At 52.6% G+C, this 14,972-nt stretch overlaps 1 protein-coding gene across 1 annotated transcript in view; it reads right to left on the bottom strand.

Moving 5' to 3' along the window:
- PTPN21 (protein tyrosine phosphatase non-receptor type 21) overlaps positions 1-14,972 on the bottom strand; it is a 58,947-nt gene that overhangs the window by 9,250 nt on the left and 34,725 nt on the right. Inside the window, 4 exon segments of the mRNA XM_028507740.2 lie at positions 1,501-2,951; positions 6,632-6,716; positions 7,565-7,625; positions 14,398-14,477. Of these exon segments, the coding sequence (XP_028363541.1) occupies positions 1,501-2,951; positions 6,632-6,716; positions 7,565-7,625; positions 14,398-14,477 (1,677 nt within the window).

Below are 14,972 nucleotides of genomic sequence, written 5' to 3' on the forward strand. Positions count from 1 at the left end.
CTGTTCAGCGAGGTGAGTAAGAATGTACTCCCCTCAAAAAAAAAAATTAAAAGTAAGCTGAAAATTCGAAACTGAAGTTCATTAAAAGAAAACATGTTTAAACCCACAGCACTGTTGCAAGGAGCTGTAGTTCATGTGTACTCGTCCGTTTCACAAGCACAGTAACAGTGTGTGGATCTTTCCCTACTTATGAAGACGTCCACAGCATCGCCGAGAGCCACGCCTGCGAGGGGCCCCGAGTCTGACTTTGCCGTCCGCAGAGATGAGGCGTCCGAGCCGCCGGGACACTGGGAGCCACTGGGAGACAGACTGGTTAGGTCAATGCGCGTCAGGTTGGCCAGACGGCAGGGCATGGGGAGTGCGGGCACGGGCAATGCAGCAAGATGACCCAGAGTGGACAAGCTGACGTGGCAAGGCCACCAACGCTTGGCCAAAGCTCGGCGACTCAAAAGTTAAAAGGTTTCAGTGGATAGCTAGAGACAGCAGAGCTTAGAGAAGCGATTATTACTTAACAAAATATTATATACAATACAACTGGATGCAGAAGAGTGTAGCAAATAAGAGGACAGTTGCAGAGATAAACTGTGGGTTTAAAATTCCAGTCCAGTCCCTCACTAGCTGCGCGACCTTGGGAAAGTTACTTAGTGTCTCAGGGTGGGTGTACTCCCTCATCGGCGAGAGCAGGAGGCCTGTTCAAACTGCACAAGGTGAAGCAGGGGGCATGCTGGGCACAGCGCGCTGGAAACGGCAGCTAGATACGATGCTGTGCTTTTATCCTTTGCTTCCAACCAGTAAGATAGGCTTAAGTAGCTCACGGTTATTTATTATACTGACTATTACACTTCTCAGCTGTGTTTTCTATAAGGAACCTTCCTTGGGTTCTCAGTTCATTCCATCTTTCTTTTAAAGAGACCTGAGCTTTCTTGACAACGTGCCACCTTCCCGACTCCAGGGTCACGCTCCAGCCGTCGCAGACCGCGGACCAGCACCTGCAGCTGCATCCACGCGACTCTAACACAAAGACACGTTAGGGACACCCCCTGCTCTCGGACATCGCTCAAGCAAACCAGCAAACGGAACACACGCAGCCCTGGGCTGCTGCACCGGCCTCGGGGGGTTGGTAACAGGAGCCAGCAGAGCAACCTGGGCTCAAGTCTCCGAACCTCAGCTTCCTTCCCCTCACGCTGCACTGCCGAAACATTCCACTCGTTCTTTCTGCTCCACTCCACAGAGCTTCCAAAATCTAATTATCCCCAGAAACAAACACTAAAATCTAATCAATCTCTAGTATTTCCATAGATAATCAAACTCAAATGTGCTCCAAATAAGACAAAAATACAGTAGAGAGTGGGAGGGGATAAAAGCAGTTAAAAGAAGAAAAGCTGGAAAGTCAGTAGTGAGTGGGAGAAAAGACCCAGGGAGGACAGCAGGCGTGGAGAAAAGGCAGGCTGAGAGGCCGTTCGGGGCTGGCCTGAGCACCCCTGCACGCGGAACACTCACCCCCAACGGCGGCAGTCCTTCCACAATGGTCTTCTTTCCCGAGAGGAGGTCGGACACTGGCCTCTTCTTCAGAGAATCCCTCCTGGCCCGGTACCGCCCCGACGTGGTGAGGTCAGACTCCGACATGGAGGGGGTGAGCAGCCCGTCTCTCCGGGGCCGCTGGGCCTCCGCCAGCCCGTGCACGGGGCTGCCCTCCCTCGCCCTCCTCTCGGCCTCTGTGACCTGGGCCTTGGGCTCGAGAATGTGCAGAGGGCCCGCGCCCGGCGTGACCGAGGCGCAGGAGTAGCCCGCCTGCGGCTCCTGGGAGTAGCTGCCCCGGGGCTCCCGCGCCCGTGGGGGGAGCACAGCCTGCGCTCCCTGTTCCTCCTCGAAGTCCTCCTCCTCCTCCTCCTCCTCGCTGCTGTGTATCAGCATGGTGGCCTCTGAAAGAGACTTGTTGTGGCCGTATCTCAGGCCTTCCTGCTCGGCCGCCTCTCCTCGCTTGGTTCTTTCTGTGAAAACATTTGGCTGGGAGCCTGCGGAGCTGGCCCGCGGGGCCACGTCCGCGGCCGAGGCCGACATGGTCCTCTCCTTGAGCCTCAGGCCCTCGAAGCCGTGAGTCAGCCCCGCGATCTCGATGCTGTTCCTCTTCTGCAGGTGAGCGTGCCGGGCCGCGGTGAGCGGCTCGCTGACCTCCTGCAGGGAGTGAGCCACCGGCAGGCTGTCCTCCTGGAACGTCTGGACGGAGTGGTGGACGCGCCTGGTGATGAGGTCCGGGTTGCTGCTGCTGATGTAGAGGTGGCGGGACAGGTCCGGGGTGCTGTTGGCGGGCCTCGGGTACGGGTAGGGCGGGGGCGGGCGGTACACCTGGGTCTTCATGATGTTCGGCGCCGGGTACTCCTGGGCCTGGAGCTGCACGTTGGTCAGCTCGGGCACGCTGACGGCGCCCACCACAGGCCGCCTCTCCGTGGGGTAGGGGTAGGGGGACTGGCTGTGGAAGCTGTAATTCAGACTGAAGGGGCAGTGGGCCGACTGGGGCGAGGCAAAGTGGGCATGCTCCCGGATCTCGGGCTGGCTGTACACCAGAGCGTCGGGCCTGCTGTAGGCGTAGGAGCTGCCGATGCTGAGGTTTCTCAGCGAGTGGCTCTGCCTCTCCGCGTGCACCAGCCCCCTGTTGAGCTGCTTCATCACCGTCTCGTAGTCCGGGGTCGGGCGGTAGGAAGGGGGGATCAGCGCGCTGTGCCGATGGGACGGGACGTAGTCGGGTCTCACGACGTCGCTGCCCGTGATGCTGGGGTTCGAGGACATGGGCGAGGGCTGCAGGTAGGGCTGCGGGCCGTTCAGGGAGTTGGTGCTGTGCGCGCTGTAGACGCTGCCGTTCCGGATGCGGCCGTTGAGGTCCATCTGGGCTCGGTCCAGGCTCGTCTGAGAGTGACAATAGTAACCGTTCTGGTTGGTCACGAAGAGGTTATCTGGGGGAAAACATTTAAAATGTATTTGAAAATGAGATTTTTTTAATGTATTACATTGGACGAAATACTACAGACAGATACTGAGACAGGCCTTGATGTTGCTGATGACATTGTCAGTGTAGCTTGCGACACTGCCTGCTGAAACGACCTGGCTTTCCCCATGCACGCCGAGTGACCCCGGCAGGTCGTCTCCTGGAGCCGCGGCTTCCTCACCTACAGACTGGGGCCGGCTCTGCCTGCTCCAAGGGCGGTCTCGGCACGTGGCACCCACTGAAGATCAGCCAAACCTAAGTCCCATCTTAAGAGTATGGTTGTGGCCCTGGCTGGCATAGCTCAGCGGATTGAGCATGGGCTGCAAACCAAAGTGTCACAAGTTCGATTCCCAGTCAGGGTACATGCCTGGGTTGCAGGCCATGACCCCCAGCAACTGTACATTGATGTTTCTCTCTCTCTCTCTATCTCCCTCCCTTCCCTCTCTAAAAATAAAGAAACAAATTTTTTTAAAAAAAAAGAGTATGGTTGTATCACAAAGTACTGTCTCTTTCTGAAAGGCAAAAACGTGTTCTACGAGAGGTGACACAGACTTCCTCAAACTCTGGGGAGCTAGAGGCAGGGACGCCACTGCAGGCACGGGGCCACCGCCTGTGCTTTCTCCCTGGTGGGGACGTGGCCCGCGGGGGCTGAGCCGGCTCACACACCAGCGGTCTGTGAACACTTGCTTAAATGGAACTGCGGCCTGTTTGTACAGGTTCTTGCAGGATGAACAGAAAAGGCACTGGTCCAGCAGAACCTGAGCTTCCCCAGGTCCAACAGTGTCACCCGTAGCTGCCCGCCTCACGGGGGGGCAGAAGCCAGGAGGAGCCATGCTAAGCCAGCCACCCCTGCCCCTGCCCCTGCCCCTGCCCCCTCGCTCCAGTGAGACTGGGATCTGCCGCTCAGAATCAGGAGCGGCTACATGGGTAAGCATACACCTGCCCGGGGCCGGGAAGAGGTGTTTCCTTCTGGCCCATCTGCAGTTCACCTGAAACACGAATGAGGGGGCTTCTCACACTCAAGAAAAGCGGCAGTCAAGTCCTTCAGAGAACAGCCTTTGAGAAGCGTTCCTGTCGTGACTCAAAAGCCTCATGACAATTTAAGTAACAACTGATTTGCCAAGTGCATGCAGCCCAGTCCGGCGTGGGGACTTCATTCTGTTGGCCAACAGCCACGAAGGAACGGGACTCCAAGGTATCACCACACCCTCCCTGCTGATGCACGACGTTTGCTTGTCCTGGTACGCTACCGTGCCTTGGACACATGGGATCTCGGAGTCAGGAGCACCCCCTCTTCTTGCTGCTGGCACAGCTCCAGCCCCCCAACTCCAGCCTGTCTGGACTAGCCCAACCTCTCCCACCTGGCCACCCTGCCTTCGGCTCCTCTGTGCATCCCAGACCATCCATTTCTGAGCCCACATTGTAAAACACTACGTGAAGAACTCAAGGAGGGAAACGACTGGAACACTCAAATGAAAGGGCTGGGCTGATGGGGTCAGAGAAGAGACGCTAAGGCACTGGGGAGGCCTCGCGGGACAGGTGGGGGTAGGCACACCCAGCTTTCATCCGTGGCTGGGACCACCTCCCAGGGCATGGGGGATGGCACCTCCTCACGACCAGAGGTCAGGCGCCGCCAGGGGACTGGTCATGGTCAAGGGAACGTGAGCAGAGGGCGGGCAGCCAGGTTCTGGGCTTCCCTTGCCCCTGCCGATCTGACCAGCCACATTCCAGTGGGAAGCAGGGTCCTCCCGCCAGTGCACGGAGGCCAGGGAACCTGAAACCTGCTGAGCAAGGAGTCACCTTGACCGTGTGGGCCACAGAGAGTTTAGAACTGTTTGTTCCCATGGCACAACCCGGGCTATCCTGACGGCTGGACTGTCCTGACTGGATGGAGGCCGGTGGGATACGGGCACGCTGGGGGACGGAAGTGCAGGGGCAACGCAGGACCTTCCTACAGGCCGTGCTCGGCCTGGCTGCGCACCGGGTGGCTGGAGGGGAGGGCAAGGGTGGTGGGGTTAAAGCTGGAAGCCAAGTGAGGGAATGCCGTGCAGAGCGGAACGCCAGGCAACAGAATGACCAACAGGCCGCTGAGACGGTCACTTGGCAGCTGCGTGTCCTGCACAGCTGGGAGAGTGGGCCTGGAAGGTGCCCAGTCCTGAGGCACGACAGTGAGCGGGAGTCGAAAAGAAACTGGGCTGATCAGTAGCAGAAGGACAGAGAAGGAAGCGATATTATCTGCAGTTAGAGGCCAGATGATACCACAGGTCTGCACCTGACTGGGCGTTAACGGGGGAAAAAGGAAAGAAAAAACTGCACGCAGTGTGTGACCCAAGTAGCCAGGAGGGCGACTCATCATAAGAGGAAGGAGCGTGGAGAAAGGGACCGGCCAGCAGAGTGAAGAGATCCGATTTAGTACTTCAGTCCATGTCCCGCAGGTTTGTCATGGCTGCTGCTGTTACTGACTGCTGACCACAAGGCAGGCGCTGGGCCGAGGGCACATGTGCCACAGCTCCCTGAGCAGCACGGTCACAGTCACCTGGCAGACATGGAAGGGTGGGGCTGGGGCCCGGGACCGAGGAAGGAGTGGGAAGGACAGGTGTGACACTCGTCCCTGGTGAGCCCTGAAGCGTGGGGCGGCCTGCAAGGGAACAGAAGGCAGCCAGGACAGACGGACAGCAGAGGCGGGAGCAACACCGACGGTGCAGGCGGAGGAGGGGGAACCCAGCACACGAAGATCTTTCAAGGAGGAGGGATGCTGGAATCTGACGGTAAGGGGATGTGCAGGGTGCTGGGGACCCGGGAGAGGGGAGCAGAGCGGCAAAGGTGCCAGGGGTAAGCGGGGAACCAAACAGACGCAACACGCAGGGGTCGCTCTCAGAGGAACGGGGTGACAACAGAAAGGAAAGCGGTCATGCGCAGTCAGGGAGAAGAGAGGGGGGGCATGTCAGGACGGCTGCCGACCCAGGAAAAGGAACGAGCAGGAAGGACACACTAACAACGCAAAGGGAAGAGTCTTCTCCCAGGAGGGGAGGCGCTGGGGTCACAAACCCACGCAAGGGCAGGGCGCCAGGGGGAGAGGAGAGCGAAGATGCAAAACACCCCGAGATGGACGGTCTCAGAGTGTACACCCCGAAACACCGCCCCCTACTGCCCGCCCCCACGCATGAAACTCTCATCCTCACCACGAGGCCCAGCGCAAACACCACAGTCCGGTCCACCCCCTGGCCCCTGCAGACGTCATTTCCTACCAGCTCCCCACGTGGGCTGAACGGGCCTCCTTCCCCTCCACACACCCTCACCTCTTCCTGTGCCGGCGTATACATTAAACCTCACCTAGGAGTGCACGTACGAGAAAGAGCCCAGTACCCACGGGGGTCGGGACACCCGCGGTCTCAGGCACCCCCTGGGGGTCCTAGGACACCTGCCCGCGGACAGAGGAGGACGGCTGTGCTGCCTGTTCCCCACACGCGCCCAAGACACTGAGCACAAGGGCAGCCTGTTGGGCGAGTCAGGCTCGGCCACAATCACGACGATGACTCTGGATGTCACTTCAGCCAAAACTTTTGCTGGCTTCAAGATTTCCAAAGGTTCACCATGTGTTCAAGCGGCAACAGTTTTGGAAGGCGCTGGAGAAACGGTGCACCTCACCTTGAGAAGACGTGTATGGCTCCGTGTAGTGCCCGTTATAATGCAGCTGGGGTGGCGGAGGCATCGCGTAGGGCTGAGGTTTAGGCTGAGAAACGGAAAGTTGGAAAAACAGGGTTAAAACGCACTATCTGCGCAACATACGTGAAGTCGTTCTCTGCTGGCTTCCTCCTTGCCACTGAGAAACTCCCGAGGGAGTCAGAAACATCAGACACGAGAAGTAAACACAAAGACCCTACAGCTGCACCCGGCGTCTTCACCGTCTCCCGGAAGGGCAAGGCCACGCCTCCGGCGCGGATTCACACACCAGCACGAGAAAACATCGTGGACACGAATGTCCTAGATTCTTATATAAACATTGGAATGCAAGAAGCTTACATGTGGAATAGTTCATCTTAATAGGTACATGGCTCATCTTAATCAGCAGTACTAATTTCTGATGATGCTTGGCTAATAGTCAAAATTTTAAGTATTAGGTAGAACCTAACATCTCAATATGTGTAATACAAGTAGTACATAAATATTGGGCCCTGGCTGGTGTAGCTCAGTGGATTGAGCGCAGGTCTGCAAACCAAAGGGTCGCTGGTTCGATTCCCAGTCAGGGCACATGCATAGGTTGCGGGCCAGGTCCCCAGTAAGGGATGCGTGAGAGGCAACCACACACTGATATTTCTCTCTTTCTCCCTCCCTTCCCTTCTCTCTAAAAGTAAATAAATAAAATCTTTTTTAAAAAATAAGTCAATAAAAAAATAAGTAAATAAATACTGAGCTTAACCTATGGAAAAATCACCATTTTTTTGGTCAAAAACAATCATATATGGACACACTTTTGTGGTTCAAACTAAAACCAGCACTGCCACTAGCCTGCTTTATGGAGAGGGACGACATGACATCACTTAAAGACAAACGGCCACCGTAGTTTCCCTTCTTTCTTACCAGAGACATCCTTGAAGAAGACCTCCTCCTAATCAGGTTCACTGTGACGGTCTGCGTTTGCCTGTGAAACAAGACACGACTTTGAGAAGACCTTACATATATGCTCACACACACACACACACACAACCTTCTAATTCTACCAAAATGAATGAATAAGGTAAAATGACAAATGCTCTAATGCAAAGAGACAAAGTAATCCAATCACCAGTTTGCACAAAGGGAGATTCTCTGTCCTTACGTGGGGCCTCTGCCCCTTCCTGCTGCCCGGATCGCTCTGACCACTCGGTCCGAGCCTCCTCACAGAACATCAGCTGCCTGGATACCAGAGGGGTCCACTGGAGTGACTTCCCCTGGAATGACCTCCAGCAGAGAGGAAGGGGGTGGAGCTAGGCCACCCACAGACGCATCCCAGAGGAAGCAAGATGCAGGGCAAAGGCATCTGTCCTGTGGGCCGGGTCGGCACTGAGCACCCCATTACCAGCGCCCTAGAGCCAGAAGCAGCAGGGACTGCCCTTAATTAAAAGTCTGCAAATGTTAATGACGGGATACATCTATAACTTTGATAACTTAAGGATCTGCGTCTCTCCTAAGGAACTAAGCTAGAGAAAACAAAAAGGTAGGAAATCGTTCTAGTGGGCCTGTGGTAAACCCATTTAGTTACCTCTCTTTCAAAAAACTTCTGATTGATTTTAAATGCACTTTTTAAAAAGCAATGAGAATATTAAGGAGGGTGGACCGACATTTATCAGATAAGTGGAGAGTTTAAACTATTCACAAGGCCCATCTCTGAATAAAATTAACTCAAAAAGGACCAAGAAAAAAAAAAGCCCATCTGTAATTCTATCGTTTTTAAACAGAGGCAGGCATTTTTTGTTGTGTGGTCAGTTTTGTTGAAAATAAGATCTGGGAACCTAAATACTGAGGATTCTTGGCTTTGTGGATGACTTACAGAATTTTGTCAAAGCATTTTCAAAAAACTTCTCACCATCTATCTGTTTCTGGCTCAGGAGCTTCCGTGACATATAATTACTGGTCACAAAAAAAAATTTGTGACCTTTCATTATAGCGCTCTAAGGACAAATTACTAGCAAATCCATATTACTAAGTGAGCACTCACTCCATTTAACCAGCACATTTCCCATAACATCAAGCCCCGTGTCTCATACACCAACACTCCAGCACTCCAACAACTGGTATCGCATGTTCAAACCCTGCACATCAGCTCAACATCAGGTGAACAGATGTCTCTCTCCAACAGATGCTCTATTCTGCCAGCATCTGTGTTGCTCAGCAGTGAAATGGATGCGGATTCTATTAGACACAGAAGCCCCTGCTATCCACTGGCAAAGTAGCACTCGCGCTGGTAAAAAAGGAGGAGCCTCCTTAGTGAAACAGGTCAGGAGGGTGTGTCTGGCTTTTATTTTTAACACTCCTTAACCGTATGCTAATATATTCCTAAAATCTGTGTCTGGAATCTGAAGACATTGCATTTTGTAGCCTTGAAATGTGCTCAGCCTTTGCTCCTTCTCTCCATCATCAGGGCTAAGGTTCAGGCAAACTGGTCCTTTGAAGTTTATATTTAGTCCAGAGGCTCACTGAAACGGACTGAACTTTTCAAGTACCATGAATTCAAAACCCAGACGTGAGGAGAAAGGAGGATGCTGATAGAATCCTCCAACATGTCCAGAGCTGCCCAGCCTGCAGCAAAAATAAACTTAAGTGTGTTTAACACAAAGTCCAAGGACACGGAGCTTAGGACATAGGCGGCAACACCCCCACGCTCCCTATTTTGGCTCCCTGGCTGGCAGCACCCAGGACTGGGGCGACACCACCCACTGCAGACGCTGCTTCTGCTTCACCCCAACAAACTAGCACTGGCTCCTCCTGCCAAACTGTTTGACGGGGTCAGCCTCGCCATCCGCTCTCACACTCTAACCTCCTCTTGCTTCTCGCCAGTGTTCTTGTAAACGGCATCTACTGTGAGGTCAGCTATCCTAAACTTAGGACACAAGAGAAGACGGCGGAGCTGGTGGCTGTGTTTTCCAGACTTGGGAGGCAGTTCACCATGCTGACAGGTGCTGCTAAGATGAGACAGGTGAAGAACTCTTAGGAAAACACCCCGGGCATGTGTGTGCTGGAGAAGACGACACGAGAAAAGGCTGCTGGCCCAAGGAAAGTAAGTGCTTTAGTGGGGCCCACACCAGCCCCGTGAGGGAGGACGATCATTACCCCGATTTCACACGTGAAGAAACTGATACTCAGATTAAGTAAATCACTCCTGGTCACATGGGCAAGCAGCAGAACCTGAAGGAGGCGGGTCTGCCAGCTTCCCCAGCACAGGCTCCTGCCAGCTGATTATCCGTCTGACTCCCCCGCCCCGGCCCCGGCCCCGGGGGACTCGTGAGCTCCCCGGAGGCCAGAGCATACACCACGGCGTCGCTGCTGGCGGGCACACAAGGAAGCCCTCCGTGTTCGCTGAACAAATGATACAGTGAGTGAGGCAGAGAGTGATGCTTCTTCCTAAGCACTTGCAGTTGAGCTCGTATTTCTAACCGTTGTCTGGATTTTGCTTTGCGAGCTTCTTTTTTAATAGATTTATGGCTAGTGCAGAGGAATGAGATTTTGATGAACAAAAAAATGTGCTGGATGGTGGAAATACCTAGAAAATGTTAGTCTCTGCGGCTTTCCCTGAATGGAACAGCGATTACTCGACCTTCCCCCAGACCTGTCGCAGGGTCTTCAAACCCTGCAGCAGGCCTCAAAGAAGTGGGGCCACCCCCTCCCTCTCCCCAGGCAGGGCCTTCTCCACCAGTCTCCGGATCCCAAATGTCTCCAGAACCCAGGGGACACCGGCTGCCCTGTTCATAGACAGCCGCAAACCGCAGGGAACACACGCCAACCCTCTCACTGTGCTCAGCCAGCAGCTTGCTGGTGGGTGAAATCCCACTTCCCCCTCTAGAGAAAGTCTGTGGAAACTTCCACCACTCGGCTTTAGAGACAGGGGCAGGGGGCGGACACCATTCTCCAGGCCCCTCCACAGTGAGGACAGAGAAAAGCCTCCTACACCAAGAACCCCATCAAGATTCCTTTTCTCCCCCCAGCTTCTCCTCATGTAAATCCCAGAGGCTGATTACAGCATGACCAGTTCTGGGGCTGGGGAGGTGGACAGGGGGTTGGAAGAAGTCATTCACCTAAAAGACTGATGTTACCTTATTGAATTCCTCCTACTCCAGTCCTAAGGGAATACTGAGTAAGGTCCTATTATCCCCATGTAATAAATTAAAAATGAAAAGACTGTTGTTATCTAACATTTTTAAGACTTGAGTGATGCAAAACGATCCTGTTACCTAAAGCACCTTGTTTGAAAGTGGAGGGAGCAGGCAAGACTCATGGTGGACCATGCCCTTCTTTAAACTCTAAACTATGGTCATCTGGGCCAAGGGCAGATGAGTCTCATCAGGCTGTCCCAACACCATCATCCCATCAATATGTATCAGTCTGAGTGGGTAGCAAGGGGACACTCAAGGAGTGAAATCTCCCTTTCTATGCAAACGGAATCCATCCTGAGTCACCGGTGGCCCCAGCCTGGACCAGGTACCCAGCATCCGCTGGCCAGCGCCGGGCCTGCTGCTGTCTCATGAAACACCCACGACACCTGAGTGTACCCTTTTGGACCACAAGGACACATTTACCGCCACTTCAGAATCGTTATAATACTGAAGGTCACTGAACAGTCTAGGTTGAGAGCCTTAACAGAAGTGACCATAAAAATTAAAGTTATTTTCCATTTTATTACCTATTAAAATATTAAAAGCTAAGAACTCATTTACTTCACCTGGGGACCGAGCGCTCACAATGCAACATTCATTTCCCACAGAATGAAGTGGATGTCAACCGTCATAGATAATTACAGAGGAAAAAATACTCCGTGGAAATGGACTCCCACAGTCTACTGCACGTATGGAGGCTGAAACACAATGTGGCACCAACCAATACAAATGCCTCCTGGAAAAGGGATTACATTTCTGGTTTATCCAAAATAATTGGTTCTCCATTATGTTCCAGGAAAAGAATGAACTAAGGTAATGATGGCTCAATATTATGAACACTCTTAAACTTATGAAAGGCTTTATACTTATGAAAAGGCGGTGTTCCAACGGACTGCATGCCTACTCCTGGAATCTCAGAACACACATCTGCATAAAAATAGCGTCACGCATGGCTGAGTGGAGCCAGGCCCGCCCAGAGGAGCCCCACACGCAGCTCTCCTGGCCTGGCAGCACCACAGAATCGAGCCAGCAGGAGGAACGCTTCCACCCACAAATGCACCCAGAACTCCTTGCCCGAGAGCGAGCCGCGGCTCCCCACACCCACAGAAAACAGGGTTGCTCCTCCCGGTCAGGTAGGGTTTTCCAAAGCCCCATCACCAGACCAGCAGAGGGGCGCAGATAAAAACATGGGTGGAGGGGCTGCAGGGAGGAGAGAGGAACAGGGGCCCAAGTGTCCCTCAGTAGATGGTTCTGCCCAATGGATCCCCCAGGCCTCTTCCTTCTCTTTTCTCTCAGGACTCTCTGCACGTTTGGTCCTGACTGAGGTTTTCTTTACACCTGGGTCCCTGTAAAACACAAAGCACTTCCCCAGCCTTGCCTCTTCCTTCCTGGCCCAAAGGGACAAAATGTCCTTTTAAGACTTTTTCACCCCCAATTGGCAATCAGTAATGAAAGGACGTCAACCAGGAGCAGAAGGGCTCTCCTCCCCTGCAATCCCATCACCGTGTTCCCCAGGCTTCCTTCATTCATGGCCCTTCACACAAGGCCCCTGCTGACCACGGGGCACAAAGAGGAACGAGAGGAGAGCCTGCCCTCGTGGGGCTCTGGCGGACAGGACAGGCAAAGCACATCCGTGCTGGAACAGCAGACACGCACTGCCACAGTCTAGCACGTGGCCAACAGCACAGGCTGTAGTCGCCCTGCTCCCAATGACCAGCTATGTGGCAGCAGAACACCATCTCACATCTGCAAGTCTCCACACCTCCCTCCAGAAAGGGGCAATAATGACTGCACCAGACAGAGCCACTGTAAAGATTAAAGGAGATAAAAGCTCTCAGCATAATGCTTGGCACAGAAAAGCATTTCCTGAAACATAATTATTATGATGAACATGGTAGGAGAAGACAGGACTTTGAGAGTGGTACTGAGGACTGAGCAAACGAAAGCATGGTGGCTACAGAGCGACTGCATTTAAACTGGACCTTGCAGGGTGACAAGTCTGCCAGAAGAGAGGAGGAGGGGCACACCAGCAAAGGCCTGGGGCTGCGAGGGGCATTCCCACTGTAAGGGCTGCTGGGTCTGGGAGCCAGGATCAAGAGGCGGCTGGGCAGATGGGCCCAGGGGGGCCACAGGAGTCTGCAGTAACCCCATAGCTAAGGAAAGGTGGAGGAGAGGAACGGGCTCAGGTCTGGGCCTGAGCTGGAACTCAGAGTGGTGCTCCGTCTTTTGCTCACCTGGCAAAAAAAAAAAAAGTTTTTTATTCATTGATTTTTAGAGAGAGAGAAGAAAGGGAGAGAGAGAAAAAAATCGATTTGTTGTTCCACGTTTTTATGCATTTATTGTTTGATTCCAGTATGTGTCCTGACCGGGGATCGAACCAGATATATTTTGAAGGCAGAGCAGACGGAGCTTCCCGATGAACTGGATGTCAATGAAAGAGGTACAGGAACCAAGCAGGAATTAGGTAGGTTTTGGGCTGGTGAATACAGTGCTGTCATTTCTCAAAAAGGGGAAAAAGCGAAAAGCAGGTTGGGGTGCAGGAAGCAGAGGAGCAAATCAAGAGTTTGGTTTTAGACATATCAAATTTGGGGTCCCTTTTAGGTACCCAAGTGGAGATGTCACCTAGGCAAGTGCCCAAGTGCTCAGGGAGGAGATGGGGCCAGATACAAGATCAGACGCACTTTCAGCTATTTTTAAGCCTGAGGCACGGCAAATCCCCTAGGGACCGAGTGGGTGGAGATGAGGTCTGAGGGGGAAACCAGCAAAGGTGAATGAGGAGAAACAGCCTGGGAAGAGGACAAACAAGAGAGGACACGGTCCCCAGGGCCAAGGATCAACTGGGTGCAGGAAGGAAGGGGTGGTCAGAGGGTAAGTGCTGCTGAGGGGTCAAGTGAAAGAACTCCTGAAATGTCCCCTGGGTGAAGGTCACTGTCACCGGGAGAGGCAGTGTCAGTGTGGTGGCAGCCCAGCGGAAACAGGATGGAGGAGGGAGAGAACGCAGGCACGCACAAGTCTGTTGAAGAAACTCGCCAGGGAGGAGAGCAGAGACGGGTGCTGCGGCGGCAGGGCGCGAGGAATGAAGGAGACGTGTTTTCAGGTGTGAGGTGTTAACAGCACGGCTGTATACGGATGGGACCCAGCGATCCAGCAGAGGCAGAGGCGGGGGAGGGGATCCCACGTGGGCACAGAAAAACGTACATTAGGGAGAAGGGGATACATTCTTCAAATGGCTTGAAAAGCAAAAATCTTTAATTATACAAAATGCTGATTTGAAAGAAAAAAAAAAGCTATTATTCCCTTTCTAACTTTCAAGAATTAGGATGATCCCAGTAAATAAGTAAAGAGATCTTAGAGGCACATGTGTAGTTATTAGATGTTGGTCCAAAGCCAAAATGAAAAAATAATTTGAGAAATTTCATTTTAACACATAAAGAGTTTACCATAAAAATCCTACTGAAACATCACTTTTCATAAAATTCCCCTTTCTAGATGACACAATACAACTCCAGATGGAAACCTCTGCACCAGCCATTTCCCACAGTCCCCGGGGCCGGCCACACTCACAGGCTGCACTGGTTCAGTCTGTAAAACCGGTGCCTCGCGACGCACAGTCTCCACACGTACTTCGCCGTTTCCATGTCTTCCTAGCAAACAAAACATGCACAAAATGAATGAAAGCACATTTACAACTGGCTACAGAGTGCATCTGAGGACAAGACACAATTGGGTAACATATTACGTCAAGCCACTTAACGCACTGTGAGTCTTTCATTTCCAGTACTGTGTCTTCATAGAGTGCTATAATTAGGTATGAAGACAAAAAAAAAAAAAAAATCTATTCTAACAGTGTGATTCCTGCATTAAACAAGTTCAATATGACTTAGAAATTTAAAAATTATGAAAATATCAACTTTTATTTTGACAAATAGATAACTCAAAGACATTTTCAAACAAAACATTTGACTCAGCGACTCAATACTGCCTTTTTCAAGGGAGCAAAGGCAAATAACTGTGAAATAACCTTTCTTCTCAGTCATTCACGTATCGATAGAAATTAAGCTGTTAGTGCTTCCTTCCCCCTACTTAGTCCCTTAGGTTTAATTTAAAGGCCATCATGATCAGACAGTATTCATCCAAGG

Source organism: Phyllostomus discolor, chromosome 1 (assembly GCF_004126475.2).
Source record: "Phyllostomus discolor isolate MPI-MPIP mPhyDis1 chromosome 1, mPhyDis1.pri.v3, whole genome shotgun sequence".
Lineage (NCBI taxonomy): Eukaryota > Metazoa > Chordata > Mammalia > Chiroptera > Phyllostomidae > Phyllostomus > Phyllostomus discolor.